Consider the following 17,216-nt stretch of genomic DNA (forward strand, 5'->3'; position numbering starts at 1 on the left):
GACATTCTACTCATTTTTCTTTCAGCATGTCTTCCAATCAGATTCCTTCCTCACTCTCCCTACCATTATTCCAAGAATCACTTCCTCTCTGGAACACCGCAATGTCATTGAATCTGGCCTTTCTCCACTCTAGCCTATGCATTCCATTTCCAGATGAATCTCAGTTAAATGCTAAGGTTTGCCATCTCCTCTATGTCACCATCACATCAGTCATCACATTCCTTGCGTGCTCATACACTGCCCTCTTTAAACTCTAATGCATGTGTTTTCCCTGCCCATACAATTTAGTGCTTAATTTTATGATCTCTTGTATATCTATTACTTCCACAACTAAACCATGAAACTATTCCTCCGTGGGGTTTACATCTTACACATACAAAACCCATCATATGACATTAGACAAAAATCCCTAAATAGCAGGTTAAAATTAAAACGAAAGGTGAAGAAATGGACTCACAAAGAATGAAAGGCAGCACACACTTCTAGAGGAAAAGGTGATAAGTATGAAAGAGACTGTGGCTGGAGATAGTTTAAAAATGATTCCCACTGTTCTTAAGAACTGCTTTCCAACCATTTAGAGATCACTAACCCCTTTGAAGAGTTTCTTAAACTTATAGGGGCTCTTTTCATTAAAAAAAATACAAATACATTTTGTAAAAAATGTTAGGGGTTTCTGGAATCTGGTCCACCGTCCCCAACCTTCCCAGGTTATTAAAATTAACAAGACCTCACCCTCAGGTTATTTCAGTAGGAATAAAAAAAAGGTTTTGGAGAACACTGTAAAAAAAAGTACCATCTTAATTTTATCAGAGATTGTAAACTAGTTTGGTAAAATGTAGTTTAGGGGACCAGGGAAAGACTTAAGTCAAATTCTAGTAATGCCATGAAATTCTCAAACTCTCCGGAGAAGCTGGGAGGAAGGGAGAAATAGGCAGAAAAGCCCAAGGGTATAAACCTCAACTCCAACAAAGTTTGGAATCACTCTCCTTTAGAGCACTGTTTCTGTAAAGCAACAAGTAGGTGATATTGGGAGTTCCTTGAAAAACAGGGTTTCATGATCAGGTAAGTCTAAAAGCAGTAGGTTAAATGAAAACACTTCCTTAAAAAAACTTCTTAAAGTTTTTAACATGCGAACACTGAAACTCTAAGAAGGGGATGTGCTATATATAGCATTTCCAAAATATGTTTGGTAATAAATTCCCAGAGCATTTCCAGGTACCAGTATTCTAGGACCTCATTTTGAGAAGCACTGTTCTATAGATTTTAAAACTCATCCCTTAAACGTTAAACTGATTTCTGTGAAAATAAAGGGTCATCAAAAAGGTGCATCAAAAATACACATTTGGGCCTTTTTAGGCCTTAAAAAGTTTCCTTTTTAAAGAAAAAATTTTCTCTTGGTGGGAAGTTCATTAAACGGGGCAGAAAACCTAATTATTGATTTTAAAGGTTTGGAGGGATGCAGTGGTTGGTTCTCAACCCAGATGAGTATTAAGATCACTGGCCACCTTTAAAAGAAGACCAGCATCCAGGTACCATCCCAGACCAATTAAATATGACTGAGGGTGGGGCTGGAGTATTGACTACTGTTTTAACAATACCCAGATGATTCCACAGTGCAATGGCGTAGAGTGCACTGAAAGTGTAAGAGAGCCACAAAGGTCCAATTACATTAAAAGACCAAAAAAAAAAAAAAAGAAAAGAAATAAAAGGAAAAAAAAAAAAAAGCCGCTAGTAATGGTTTCAAGCATTAAAGAAAAAAATCTTGGTTTTCTTCTTTAGACAAACCTCCAAGTCAGAAGTATTCATCTTCAGACTCAAGCTAAATTGTGTATGCAAAGATATAAGAATGCCTAACAAATCCTGTACATAAATCTGGCTAATGGACTTTTAATTCCTAAAGGCAGAATATTCCCTTTTTTGGATGTCAATTTTACCCTTTCTGATAATATATGCTGGAGATATGTGTTTCGGTCAGGCATCAGAGACAGAAATGAACTAAAATTACTTAATCTTTTAGAAACAAAATCAAGGATTCACAAACTATGGCATTTTATTTCAGAGCCTTTGCTTACATTTGTACAATATATTACATAATTCTTCATTGTTTGCAGATCCTAATATATACTTTATAGCTTTTATTCTATAAGCTTTTCTTCAATGTTTTGCTGTCAACAAATCTTTACAGTCCTGTACAAATCTGAATAACTTGAAACCATTTTCAACAAAATTAGTTACTGTAAGCACACACTGCAAGACTGAAAATGCTTTTCTTAGAAAAGTTGAATGTAAAGGATTCTGACACGTTAGCATCTACAACAAAACGCTTCGAAATTCTCACGTCGTATTGCCAGAAAACAAATAAAACATGCCAGCCCCGTCCAAAAAAAGTACACAGAACTACAATTAAAACAGTAAAACAGTCTGTACAGTAAAGTACTGTGTATTAACAGTGCCAGGTATTAAATAGCTTGAATGAACACATCCGCAATATACAAATGTCTTACAAAGGTGTAGAATTAAATACAAGTGCCAAACAGAACAGAGATTGGAACCATACAACATAAAGTCAATACAGGTGAAAACAATTTTGCGTTCATTTTGGATTTTATACAAGGCATTTAATTTTTATAGGCCTACCACCCTGATTAGCTATTTATACTTAAAATAACAGCCATCCTTTTGAGACAGTTCATAGCAACAGCCTTGAACCATACCGATAAAGTTTACTTGTTCCTGAAGTCCTCTTGTTGTAGCTCATAATAAAATAAGCAATACAAATGAATTATCTGTATTTAAGGAAAAAGAAACATTTACAAGAAAACACAAAAATATAACTGTTATAATTCATTATGAATAAATATACACTTTGAACTGGCTAAGTACAATCTTTACACATTGTTTAAGATTTAATACAGTTTATTAGCCATTTTCTTTTTTCACACAATGTATTATATCAAAATTAAAAAAAAATACTGATTTATAGAAAAATGGCAAAGTACAGTAGTTCCATTCCAATTTGAAGGGGCGTGAAAAGCCACTGCAAGACCTTTTAGCCTAATTCAAACCTGTAAACATGTTCAGTCTTTTTTAAAGAGAATCTTTAATATTTGGTTATCAGGATTGATGTCTAATATCCTGTTAACTGCAGGTTCTGAATTTATTACATGTGCTTGAGTTATACAATTAAAGCCACCCTAAGGTGACTTGCTTTAAAAAACAATTAGCTTGTACAAATGAAAATAGGTTCATATTTTTTCATAAATAAATGGAAAAATATCAAATGTTCCAGCTTTAACAAAATACAAGGGAATACATATACAGTAAGTTATCTTAACATGTTGTGGCCGCCCAATGACTACGCTTACTGTATTGTCTCTACAGGCAGTGAAAAGCCTCCATTTGCCACAGTGGAAGGCCTTCAAGTTACCAGACACACAATTCCCAGACAAGTTGGAAACAATTATTGCTTGAGGAAAAGCAGTTCATTGTACTTTTTCTTCATAAAAAAAGTGCACTTAAGTGCCAAGTCAGCTTGTCAAGAAACAATTTTTAAATATAAAATAGTGCTTGTCTGATTTTTTTTTTTGTGCCACTGTGCAGTATAAAAAAAGACGTGGCTCTCAACAGCCATTAAGTGCAAAGTGCTTTAGCAAGTCCTGCTGTCACCTGCACTCAACGGACATTCCATTCTGTGACGTGCTGGACATTGACGGTTCAGCTAATGTTAACATAACAGCAGCCGTTATGGAGCTGGACGAAGGTGAAGACGATGACGAGGATGTAGCAGCACCTAAGGCGAAGGGAAACCAACAGCTTAATAACACGCATATACAACAGCAGAAGGAAGTAAAGCACTCGTCCTCTAAACTAAAATTCTGCTGTCTTCTCCAAAATCATTTAGCTCACTACGAGAGCAGTCACTTCTTACAAGACCATAATGTAAAGAAAGGAAAACCTAGTGCATCTCAAGTAACGAGGCACTGCCAAATCACAGGAGAAGCAACAACAAAGGACAGGCCAGGGAACGCTCTTGCGTGAATCAAAGAGGAGAATGAACGGTGCTCTCAGTCTACAGAGACATGGAAATAAGACAGAAGACAGACTTCCGTAATAATGAAACAAATGTCAAAAAGATCTTGGAATTCAACAGGAAAAATCTGTAATCCATCCCACATCTTTTTCCCCCTCCCAATTCCCGTATGTTTCTGCTTCTGGAGTTCCTTATGAAATTAAATGGTGATGAGAAGGGAAAGCTAATTGCTTCTTAAAGTTGGGAAAAATAACTACTACCACACATCACATCATAACTACTGCATTTTCCTCCACTTGGTTTATAAAGCAAATGACACATCAGTTATTTTCCTCAAAGAAATTCTCTCATTGTTATAAATCAGTGTTTGAAAACTTATTTTTTAAGGAATACATGCACAAAGTAAACGAAATCATTCAGTGCTGGGATATAAGGTGGAAAAGCTCATCTCCCTCTCATCCAGGACCCTCCTAACCCTCCAAATTCCCCTCCCCACTGTTACCAGCTGCTTCACAATCTTTAAAACTCCACAACAGGAACTGGCAAATTATTGCCCCACGGCCAAATCTGGCCTGCCTGTTTTTGTTAAGAAAATTTTATTGGAACACAGCTATGCCCGTTTCTTTACATCTTGCCTATGGCAGATTTCATAAGGTCAAGTAGTTCTAAAGAGACTATAAGGCCCACAAAGCCCAAAATATTTACTATCTGTCTCTACAGAAAATGTTTGCAACCCCGGCTCTAGAGGAATTTTTTCCGTAGAATCTAGAGATATGATATGCACATTTAAAATGAAAACACTAGTAACTTCGCTTTTAAAAACACAAGTGGAAGCACAGTATAGAGTCTGACTCTTGGTTTTTACACTTAACAATCTGAGGAGATGTTTCCTTATCAGTACATATATAGATTTACCTCTTTTTCTTTTCAAAGCTGAATAGTGTTCCACTATATTTATGAATTGTAACTAATCTAATTCCTAGTCTTTTGCATATATTATTGGAGAATACAAGTTAATGATTTCTATCTGCTATTATAAATATTACCATAACAAACTTCTTTGCGACCACATATTCTTCCTTGGGACCTATTCTCAGAACTAAAAGTAGCTAGTTCTCCAAACACACAATCAAAGAGTTTCCCAAGATAACTGTGCCTGTGATACAGGCTACTTCATTGTATTATGCTTTGCTTTATTGCCCTTCAAAGATACTGTGTTTTTTACAAATTGAAGGTTTGTGGCAACCCTGCATCCAGAAGTCTACTGCAGCATTTTTTCCAACAGTATTTGCTCACTTTGTGTCTCTGTGTCACATTTTGGTAATTCTCACAGTATTTCAAACTTTTTCATTATTATTATGTTACATTTGTTATGGTGATCTGTGAGCACAGATCTTTGATGTTACTATCGTAATTGCTTTGGGATGCCATGAACCATGCCCATATAAGACAGTGAACTTATCTGACTGTTGAAATGACAACAAAGACTCAGAATATTACATAAACTTAGTTAACGGAGCAGCAGCAGGGTTTGACAGCACTGACTCAAATCTGGAAAGAAGTTCCACTGTGGGTAAAATGCTTTCAAACAGCATTGCACAGAAATTGCTTATGGAAGGAAGAGTCACTTGATGCAGCAAACTTCCTTGTTGTCTTATTTTAAGAAACTGCCACGGCCACCCCAGGCTTCAGCAACCACCACCTGGATCCGTCAGCAGCATCAACATCGAGGCAGGACCCTCCACCAGCAAAAAGATCACAATGACGGCTCAGATCATGGTTAGCATTTTTAACAAAGTATTTTTAACTGAGGTACGTACATCGTTTCTTTTTTTCGACATGATGCTGTTGCACACTTAACAGACTACTGTATAGTGTAAACATAACCTTCATATGCACTGGGAAACCAAAAAATTCATGTGACTCATTTTATTGTGATATTTGCTTTATTGTGGTAGTCTGGAAAAGAACCCACAGCATCTCCGAGGTAGACCTGAGCTTTGTTTCAGCAGCCCCGGAAAACTAAGACAACGCCCTTCCCTCAGATTTTAACCCCCCTCACTTCCTCTGGTCATTTGGGTCTCAAAGAAAATGTCCCAGCCATTGGTAATCTAATGCAACCCACCCAATCACTGCCTTAACATTGCTCTAGTCTCTTCACAGTCTGAAATATTATTAGTTCTGGCGGAGAAGCAGACTGTAAGCTCCGTGAAAGTGAATATTATGGTTTGAGATAACTGTTTCTTTAGATAAATTTTCCCACTTTATAGATGAGGAAAATAAGCTAGAGGGATTAAAGAGCTTGCCTGAAGATACACAAACACAACTCACGTGAGCCCAACTGCACAGTCGCAAACTGCTTTAGGTTTAAGTAAAGTAAGGTAAAAACACTTACTTTCTCTCTCTTTCTTCTTTAAACGCTTTCTCCTCCGATCAATGGAAGCTACTTCAGATTTTAATGACAGATAATGTTTTCTGATTTCTTGCAGTTTTTCTTGAAGAATTGTGATACGCTCAGCACTTGTCATATTCTCCAGGTCCGCTGTGAATTTAACACTTTCATTAATATGCATTTGTGAACACAATTTTCATATATAAGAGAGAACATATAGTGTGGCTGTAAAATGAGGAAGACAGATAAACTAAAAATAGGCTTGTAAACATTTGTTTGCCGAAGATTTTTCTCCCCCAGCCTAGAGCAATGCTCGGCACTACCACATGCACGGCACTTTCTGAATGAATGAGTGTGTAGAATTAAAGATCTTATGACCTAAACACAGAGGTTAAAAATTCCACATTTACCAAAAAAGAAAAATCCCGCATTCATGTACAGTATCACCACAGTACATTAATTTGCATTTTTTTTGAACGTTAGGACTGTGGATACATTTTTGTCTTTCGTCCGCTTTTTGTTCTTTTTTTAAAGTTTATCTCTTAATGCATGTCCCATCAACTTTTTTTGGCCGCAGCGCATGGTGCGTGGAACTTCCCCGGCCAGGGATGGAACCCACGCCCCCTGCAGGGGAAGCGCGGGGTCTCCACCACTGGACCGCCAGGGAAGTCCCCTCTTTTTGTTCTTTTTTAGATTCTTCTAATACTTTTAGGTTGGAGGAAAGCTGTCACACGCTCTAAAGCACTTTCAGTCCCCTAAGACTCCCTGCGTGAGAAACTGCGGTAGTCTCTTTTTCAGAAAACATCTTTCACGGCTGTTTCTCATGGATACAGAAGGGTGAGGAGCAGGATAACGGAGTGGCGCGCGCCCGTCACGCAGCTGCAGTGACCAGCGATTCGTGGCAGACGCCGCCTCACTTATGCCTCCACCCACTCCCCACCTCAACACCAGGCTTTTACAGCAAACTGCTGACACAGCAGAAATACCTCATCAACACTGACGTGTGCCTCAAATGCCTTACAAGTTATCTTTCGGCAATTTTCTATTCAAATCAAGATCCAAATAAGCTATACTGCAGTGAATGGTTATTATGTCTCTCAGTCTGGTTACAGCCACTCTTCCAGAATTACTGGCATCAGGAATTACTAGGATGCAGTTTCTGCCGCTTAACTGCTGATTTAATGTATGTCACTTACACATCTGAAAACTCCATTTGTAAACTTTGGGTAATCGATTACTAGGTTCCTTGAGATCAGGATCCTTATCACCATTCTTTCCACATTTTCCTGGAGACTGCGTCCTGGCAGGAGATTTGGTACCATGAGCCTTCATTCCACTGGAAACAGATTTGACGGGCTGAGCCTTAGTTACACTTTCACCAGCAGAAAGCTCTTCACTATCACTACTATTTGCTGAAAAAAAAAAAAAAGAAAAAGAAAAAGAAAAGCATTAGTAAATAGAAAAGTAACAAAGAATATCTGTCACAGATTTTAGTGGACAATTTAAAGTTAACCATTTGAATTTATTACTACAGTAAACAACTTGCTTTACAGACCCTGCCTAAAAACCTGGAAAACCATTAAGTATAAACACAGCAGTATCTCAGTTAAGGAAAACAAAACCAAAAACTCTTCTTACCTGAATTGCCAATAACATATTTTTAAAAAACACTCAAACTAATCTTTCATTATACCTGGTAGACTATCAAATATACAGTAATTATTTAAATGGCTTTTAACTCTATTATGTTAATATATATAAAGTAGAATACAGCATCTTTTAAAATGACTCATAATGGAAACCTCAACTTTCATATTTTAAACTGTGTACAGATTGTGTACATATCACACTTTCCTACTCCTATGGCCACAAACAGTGATCACAATCATCATATTTAATAAAGAATTCTTTGGGAATAAACTCTGAACTTTGATACATACAGTGATTCCTTAAGAAACTCCTACATCATAGCTTGTTGACTAAAATAAACCATCAGTTTTACCCTGGTAAATATATTCAGTAATTTATAAAAAAAATTCAGAAGTCTATGTAATAATTATGTTACATCTGCCATTGCTGATTAAAGCCTCAGGACTAGAATGGAAATGCTTAACACCTTGACATGTGAACAGGTTATGGGACTGGTATTTCCATAAATTACCTCTTTCTGGATACAAAGCATTATTGTAGATTCTATGAGAGTTAATTCACTTTACTAAATTATTCTCAGAGAACTGTTTCCTCATTCTGACTTAACAAGATGTAGGCCCAATAATTAAAACGGGAGAACATGCGGTCAACTGCTATTATCTCTCAATTATATGAATATGTTAATGACTTACTGAAGATGAGCCCTCTTAGAGAATGTCATTTAAAAGTCTTGAAGATAAAAACATCAGAGTGTAATAAAAAACACTCTGAATATCCTGTCAGTTACTCCAAATAAGTGATCAATTTGGCATCAAATTTATCGATTTTCATTTCCTGATTCTTCATTTAACAACCAAAAAAAAAAAAGTATAGTTAAGCTCTAAAAGCCTGAGAAGTGTTCCAGATAGGAAAGACACACAGCAACTCCTCCCACTGTGGTGTTTTGGGAATAAAGAATCTCCACCACTCTCTTATACATACGTTTAAAGAATCCCTTCCCAGTCCCCCCACTGCTGCTCTGGAACCCCTGGCAACTCCTAGCTAAGCCACCCAAGGCTTGGGCCCACTCTGATGCAGTGGTCTGCCTCAGCTTGGCTTTCATGGCCTTGCTGAACACAGCCGCCCGGGGCCCCAAAGGATGCCATATTCACCGCCTGGAAGTCATATGGGCTCAGCAGAACCTCGGGGAACTGGCCGCATAACCCTTTTCTGCACTGAAGTGCAGCCAAGCCGGCCGATAGCAAAGGTCAGGCAGTGGAGGTGGCAGGAGTCTCCTGGAAGAGCAGCAGGAGGTCAGTGTGGGACACCTGAAAAGAAATTCTTTACATATTTTCTGCTTCTTACTTTGTCTACAAAAGAGAGATAAAATGTGCAGCTCTCAGGAGAAATACAGTATATATATTCCTGTAGGTTGATAAACAGAATCATTGCTAAAGTCATGAGTTACAACATATTTAACCAGAGTAGTCTTACAGCTGCTCTTAGATACGTAGTTTAGGATACCGAAGATAAAGGTAGTGCACGGGAGTTACTGGATTTACAGCTCTAAAGCTATCTTGATTGTTCTCCTCCAGGCTGATTTTGCCTGGAAGAATTACAAGGCAATCAATTTCCTTGTAATAAAAATAATATATAATTCAAGCATTTCATAATATGTAATATATATAATGGCAAAAGAACTGTTGAACATAAAACTAACAAAGATGTTGATGTTTATATTATATTGGCTACTATTTTTTAAAAGATTACCTGATTATTCATCAGCAATCAGTACCACTGCTGAATAATAAACTGCTCAATCCTAGAATTTACCTAGGATCAAAAGACTTCTGTGTGATTTGGGGGGTTGAGGGGGTGGTTAGAGACGAAATCAAAATATTAACTGTCCCGTATCCTGAATACCCTTTTCTTAATGGGGAAAAAAACATATCTACCATTATCTTTATATTTAAAAAATTTAGAGATTTCACACTTACTGCCTTTGCCTTTCTTTTTGTTGTTTACCACTGTTGCTTTATGGCTTCGTTTCTGCTTTTTTGATGAACTTCCTCCTCCCTGAGCTTCTTTCACTCTTTTCTGACCTGTACAGGCTTTGATGGGAAAGAAATTATTAAGTAACACAAAATAAAATCAAGCTTGCCCCAGGTATAAATTAATTCCACATTCTAGAAGAAAAGACCAATTCTGAGACTATACATGTTCTTTATGAGATTTATAATTTGTCATAGAAATTACTACAATTTTTAAAATAAACCGTCATTAATGAGCTGAATTATTACACATAATTAGAGTTTTTTAAAAAGCAAACAAAGTATGCACATCCTTCTTAGAAAAATCAGATATAAACTGAATATAGTTCTCAGTATAGTACTGGGAGTTTATGAGTCTAGTAATTCAAAAAAAAGGTATATGCTGAAAACAAAAGCTGAAGTTTGTTAAAATTCAATAAAACCAAAATATTAAGATTTAATTACAGGTTAAAATAGTCATTATATGTATTATAATGATATTAATGAAAATTTTAATGATATAATATTAATGGAATACATTTTAGTAGTAATTCACACTTAATTATAATAACAAATTTATTATAAAGACAATTTATTATAAATTTACAACAACAATAACTTAGCTCCCAGGGCAATGGTTAACATGTATACCATTTACAGATCTAGCATAGTAGTTCTAAGAAACGTTCCATCTTCTTGGCAGGAAGTTATTCCAAAATATTATAAATGTCTCCCGTTCTTCAAGGACGAGCCCAAGTCCTACCTTCCCCGATGCCCAGCCTTCAATGATCAATCACTACTCCAAACTATAGTTTCTCAGCTACTAATCTGATCCTCAGCATCTGCTGTGATTCTATATCTTCCTAATTATATGCATTGTTTCTCAGACTATACAGTAATCTTTCTCCTGAGATTAATAAAGTCTTATCTCTATTCCATTCCAAAGTCAGATACTATAATGATACAATATAATTAATACCATGATAAAATTATGCCATGTTTGTTTTAAAAACAAAATATTTCTTAGTCCTGTTACAATGGTAAAATCAACCATGAATATACAAGACATGGCTTCGTTGGTAAAAAATGGAACAGGCTATTAAATGTTTTGTTTGTAACTTCTCAGTTTTCTTTTTTTTTATGGGTTACATCTAATAGATAACTTTTCCTAATGTTCTTTTAATATAACAAAGCGGAACATAAAGAAAGTGATTTAGATATTATCTATATTAAAGTACAGAATCTTAAAAACAATTGCCAGATTTCTCTCCAAGAGTTTAATTCTGAAACTTTCAGCTACAAGAAATAAAAAGCTTACTGTAGGCTAAACTGGAAGGCAATCCTAAATCTAAATTGTAAAACTTACGTTTTTACTTTTTTTTTTTTAATGGCCGTGCCGGGAGGCATGCAGGATCTTAATTCCCTGACCAGGGATCGAACCCATGCCCCCTGCAGTGGAAGCACAGAGGCTTAACCACTGGACCGCCAGGGACGTCCCTTACATTTTTACTTTTAAAATCAAGTGAATTCTGGGACTTCCCTGGCGGTCCAGTGGTTAAGAATCCGCCTTCCAATGCAGGGGACGCGGGTTCAATCCCTGGTAAGGGAACTAAGATCCCACATGCCGCAGGGCAACTAAGCCGGTGCACCACAGCTACAGAGCCCATGCGCCCTGGAGCCCACGTGCCACAACTAGAGAGCCCGTGAGTTGCAACCAATGAGCATGAGCACTCTGGAGCCCGCCTGCCACAAGTAGAGAGAAGCCTGAGTGTCACAACTACTGAAGCCCGCACACCTGGAGACTGTGCTCCGTAACAAGAGAAGCCACCGCAATGAGAAGCCCGCGCACCGCAACGAAGAGTAGCCCCCGCTCACCGCAACTAGAGAAAGCCCGTGCGCAGCAACGAAGAAGACCCAACGCAGCCAAAAATAAATAAATAAATTTATAAGAAAAAAAAAGTTTATCATATTATAGTTGAAAGCCTCTCTAATCATCTGTGATAAATGCTTCTTTCATTTTGAGGATTACTCTATTTATGCCTGGATAATTCAGTTCCATGAGATAGTATGGCACACAAACACAATCACAGTAGTTGTGTGTGTGAATGTACAGAAAAAAAAAAATTATTGCAACTATATTTTTTACTTAATTTTTTTAAATGTTTTAAGTCAAGATTTGTGTGATAATGTTATGTCAATTATATCTCAAGGAAACTAGAAAAAGGAAAAAAAAAGGTTTGTGTGAGAAAACTTGGAACTAACTAATTTGGTCTGGATCATATCTCTTTTTTAAGTTTAGCTAAAAACCTGAAGTTAGCATAATAAAATCTGGTATGTTATATAAAATACATACCCTAGTGCTGTATCTTTATACTGGAAAAGTGTGTTTCAAAGCCAAGTGTCAGCCTAGAGCATATTAATTTAAAGACACCTGAGTGAAGTGGTTCCTAAGTAAAATGATGACAAAAGTACAGCTAAGGCACCATCAAAAAGGCACTAATACTTTCGGGAAGTACTAATTTCAACTTCACGGAAAAATCAAGAGTATTACTATAGGTTATTAACAGAGACACTGGTCCTTCAATTTGGAAGCTCTGCATCTAAGAAAGCATCAAATTCCTTTACAAAGGCTTGAAACTCAGTTTGGCACGGCTGTCTGAGGAAAGCAGTGCCTGCAGAGCTGGCTGCTCCAGCCCCCCACACGCAGTGTTTGGTTAAGGGTGGAGGGGTCTGTCAGTAAATCAAAATGTTTGTGAGAAACTGCACACGGCAAGTGCAAAAACAATGTTACACAAGTATACTTAAGCCGCTCACGCCATGCCGTCACTCAGTGCATCGTGAGTTCTCAGGGAGGTCTGGATGTGGGCCCGGGTGCAGTTTCTAGCATGTGTCTGGTCCGCTGTGAAGCGGCACGGGCGGCTGAAGCAGAGGACACTCAAGTCTTCCCAAGCTTTTAAACACGCTCCACTCTTCCTCACCACAAACTGCCTCCCAAATTTCCGTTCCTGCCATGTTCACACAAGTACTCCGTGTGAACACCTCACGCTCGTAACGCGAGATGCGATAAACCCGTAAGGCAGCGGAGCCCTGCGCCTCACCTTTCTCGGGCTGCTCCGCGTCGGGCTGATTACTGCTGCTGGAGCTCACGCTGGCGTCGAAGCCCGCGGGCGAGCCGTTCCCTTCCGACTGCAGGTCCTGGAGCTCCCCGGCCACACTGTCCACTTCGATCGTGCTATCAGTCTCACTCTTGATACTGCGGACTTCTTCTTGGTTTGGGGCCAGCGGCTCCGACACGGTTACGGAAGACGGCTGCCGACTGGCCTCCGTCACGGTGACTGAGGAAGGCGACTCGGGTGTCGTGGGAGGGGTGTTGAGCACTGAGTTACTGCCACTACTGGGAAATTCCGATTTTTTGTCACTGACCTCCGCCGGCTTTTCCTCGGCGGGCTTGCCGTCGGCACCGGGCGGCGGCGGGGCGGCCAGCTCCGCGCCGGGGGAGCAGCTCTCCTCCTCGGCCACGGTCTGCAGGGACCCCTCCACCGGCCCCTCCTCCGGGGCAGGATGCGGCGGGGAGGCCGCAGCCTCGGTGTCGGAGTCGGAGAAGAGCTCCTTCAGCGTTTTCTTAGGCCACTGTCCCTGAATACTTGACCAGACATCTTTTCGATCTTTAGCTCTGCTGTTCTGAAGTCTTTCATCAGAGTTATTTAAAAGTTTTATCCTTTTTTCGGCAACTTCTGAAAATCCTGAATAGAAACCAGTTGTCCGCAGAGACTTTCTTTTCTCCTCCAAACCGTTGTATTTCTTAGTTGGTGTCGTCTTTGCTTTTGATTTTTCCTCTTCATCTTCATCTGAAGTGCTGCTGCTACTGTTTTCCATGCAGAGGGAGTCTTTGTTCTTGGCCTTCTCTTCCTTTTTGCCAGGTGACCCGGTTTTTAAACACTCCTCGGTATTGCAATACCTCCTCTTACCACGTTTTACCGGTGGTTTTGAAGATTTATCTGCGGTGTCCTTCTTGACATCCTTCCTCTTTTTTGTGACTTCATCTTCTTCCTCATCATCAGTATCTTCGGATAATCCTTCTATATCTTTTCTTAATCTTTCTGGAGATTTCGACATGGATTTGGCTATTACCAAATCTGCATGGACTTTGTTTTCTTCTAGCAAAGATGAATTGTTCTGTTCCTCCTTTGAAATAAGATCATTTCTGGTGTGGGTCAAATGATCAACCTTAGATTCTGCTTTGCCGTTGTTATCCAAGTCTTGAACGCCTGTCTCATCCTCCTGCTCACTGTCTTCAGCAGAACTTTCAGAAGCTAGAAAAGAAAGAGAAGACAATGAGTGTGATCAGAACACCAGCAACGTCTTCTCTGTGCCAGCGAATATAAACATGGATTAGCTCCTACGTTTATAACTACCCCAGGCTGCTAGGTTTTATCCTCGTTTTACAAGTGAGGAAAGTGAGCTTCAGAAAGTGAAGACATTCACCCAATGATGGAAATGTTCCATATCATGACTATACTGGTAGTGACACTACTGAATACTTCTGCCAAAACTCATGAAATTGTAAACATAAAAGTCGTGACTTTTATTGTTTGTAAATTATACCTCAATAAAGCTGATTATAAAAAAGGAAGAATTTTCTACAAATTTATGAGCACAAAATAGGGGAGTGAGGATGTAGTCCCAGGTTGTTCTAACTCCAAAGTCTATATTCTTATAAAAGTGTAGCCTTCATTTTTAATGTAGCAATGATCATTCCAAGATTTTGTGAACAATGTATTTCCATGGTAGATGCTTCAAAGAACAACACAATTAAGTAACTTAGACTTTATATAAACGTATCTACAGAATTTATTTCTTAAATGTTCATTTTAGTAAATAAATTCAATTAACCATTAAAAAATGATAGCTTTTATTACGATTTTAACATACCATTTATTGAGAAACTGTTACATGTCAGGTACCTTGAAATGCTCTGCACAGATCATCTCACTCAATCTCGCCATAACCCTATGAACGTGTCATTAGCCCCATTTTATAGTTTCGGAGACTAGGATTTAGAGACGCTAAGTAAACCACCCCAAAGAGCTAAAATAAGTCAAGATCAAATCTAAATTTAAGTCGTCTGACTCCAGAATTTAGAATCTTCACTACGCTACACTCTACTGAGAAGTCCATGTATATTCTTTAGCTAAATTTGCTAAAAGTAAAAAATAATTGATACAGTTAAGATGGTTAAAAACATTTAATCTTTTCAATGTGTTCCTAAATAACTGAATTTTTAAAATTATTCAAGCAATACATATACATGGTTAAAACAATTTAGACTCATAATAAAACACCAAAAGCTCTTTTCTTCCCTCCCCAGCCTCCAAAATGTTGTAACTATTTCCTCTGATAGTTACTATCGTTATCTCTTAATAATATACCATTCGTTGATACGTATAAGCAGTGAGGATTTTCTCTCTTATTAATACCTCTACTCCCTTCTGCCACACTTTCTATATAAGTGGTGTTGGGAAGTTGGACAGCCGCATGTGAATCGATGAAGTTAGAACACACACCCTCACTCCATACACAAAAGTAAACTCAAAACGGCTTAAAGACTTAAGTATAAGACATGACACCATAAAACTCCTAGAAGAGAACATAGGCAAAACATTCTCTGACATAAATTGTACCAGTGTTTTCTTAGGTTCATCTCCCAAGGCAACAGAAATAAAAGCAAAAATAAACAAATGGACCTAAGCAAACTTACAAGCTTTTGCACAGCAAAGGAAACCACAAACAAAACGAAAAGACAACCTATGGACTGGGAGAAAGTATCTGCAAATGATGCAACGGACGAGGGCTCAATTTCCAAAATATACAACTCAATAATAAAAAAAAAAAACAACCCTACTGAAAAATGGGCAGAAGACCTAAACAGACATTTCTCCAAAAAAGACATACAGATGGCCAATAGGCACACGAAAAGATGCTCAACATCACTAATTATTAGAGAAATGCAAATCAAAACTACAATGTGGTACCACCTCACAGCAGTCAGAATGGCCATCATTAAAAAGTCTACAAATAACAAATGCTGGAAAGGGTGTGGAGAAAAGGGAACCCTCCTCCTACACTGTTAGTGGGAATGTAACTTGGTCCAGCCACTGTGGAAAACAGTATGGAGGTTCCTTAAAACGACTAAAAACAGAGTTGCCATATGATCCAGCAGTCCCACTCCTGAGAATATATCCAGAGAAAACTATAATTTGAAAAGATACATGCACCCCAATGTTCATAGCAGCACTATTTATAACAGCCAAGACATGGAAGCAACCTAAATGTCCACTGACAGTGACTGGATAAAGAAGATGTGGTACATATATACAATGGAATGCTACCCAGCCATAAAAAAAGAATGAAATAATGCCATTTGCAGCAACATGGAGAGACCTAGAGATTATCACACTAAGCAAAGTAAGTCAGAAAGAGAAAGACAGATATTGATACCATATGATATCACTTATATATGGAATCTAAAATATTACACAAATAAATTTATTTATGAAACAGAAACAGATTTCACAGACATAGAAAATAAGCTTATGATTACCAAAGGGGAAAGGGGGTGGGGAGGGATAAGTTAGGAGTTCGGGATTAGCAGATACAAACTACTATATATAAAATAGACAACAAGGTCCTGTACAGCACAGGGAACTATATTCAAAATCCTGTAATAAACCATAATGGAAAAGAATATGTATATATATGTATAACTGAACCACTTTGTTGTACTCGGAAACTAACACAACATTGTAAATCAACTATACTTCAGTAAAAAAAAAAAAAAAAGAATAAAATCAGAAACATAAGATATTGTACAAGAACAGAATTGTATAAAGCATGCAGAAAACAGAGTTCTTGCAAATTAAAAACATTACAGCTGTCAATAAGCATTATAGCAGTAAATTAAACAGTAAAAGGATTAAAAGATAAAGAAAATTAGAGAAAATTTCTAAGAAATTAGAGGAAAAAGAAAAAAGAATAAGTAATATGTCCCCACCAAAAGATAAGAATATTAGAGTATACTGCGGAAGGTTCAATAGCAATATAATGGCAGGTCGAGAGACAGAGAGAGAGAGAGGGA

General features: G+C 37.9%; 1 protein-coding gene across 4 annotated transcripts in view; it reads right to left on the reverse strand.

Moving 5' to 3' along the window:
* Nucleotides 1–2,032: 2,032 nt before the first annotated feature.
* The window catches only part of ARID4B (AT-rich interaction domain 4B), a 126,617-nt gene continuing 111,433 nt past the window's right edge, over nt 2,033–17,216 (reverse strand). For all 4 annotated transcript variants that reach the window (XM_059900452.1, XM_059900451.1, XM_059900449.1 and 1 more), the window contains 5 exons: nt 13,180–14,394; nt 10,049–10,162; nt 7,619–7,834; nt 6,426–6,572; nt 2,033–3,790 (listed from right to left, as the gene is read on the reverse strand). In XM_059900452.1, the coding sequence (XP_059756435.1) occupies nt 3,663–3,790; nt 6,426–6,572; nt 7,619–7,834; nt 10,049–10,162; nt 13,180–14,394 (1,820 nt within the window). In that variant the 3' untranslated portion in view covers nt 2,033–3,662. The remainder of the gene's footprint in view (nt 3,791–6,425; nt 6,573–7,618; nt 7,835–10,048; nt 10,163–13,179; nt 14,395–17,216) is intronic.

Source organism: Balaenoptera ricei, chromosome 16, assembly GCF_028023285.1.
Source record: "Balaenoptera ricei isolate mBalRic1 chromosome 16, mBalRic1.hap2, whole genome shotgun sequence".
Classification (NCBI taxonomy): Eukaryota; Metazoa; Chordata; class Mammalia; order Artiodactyla; family Balaenopteridae; genus Balaenoptera; species Balaenoptera ricei.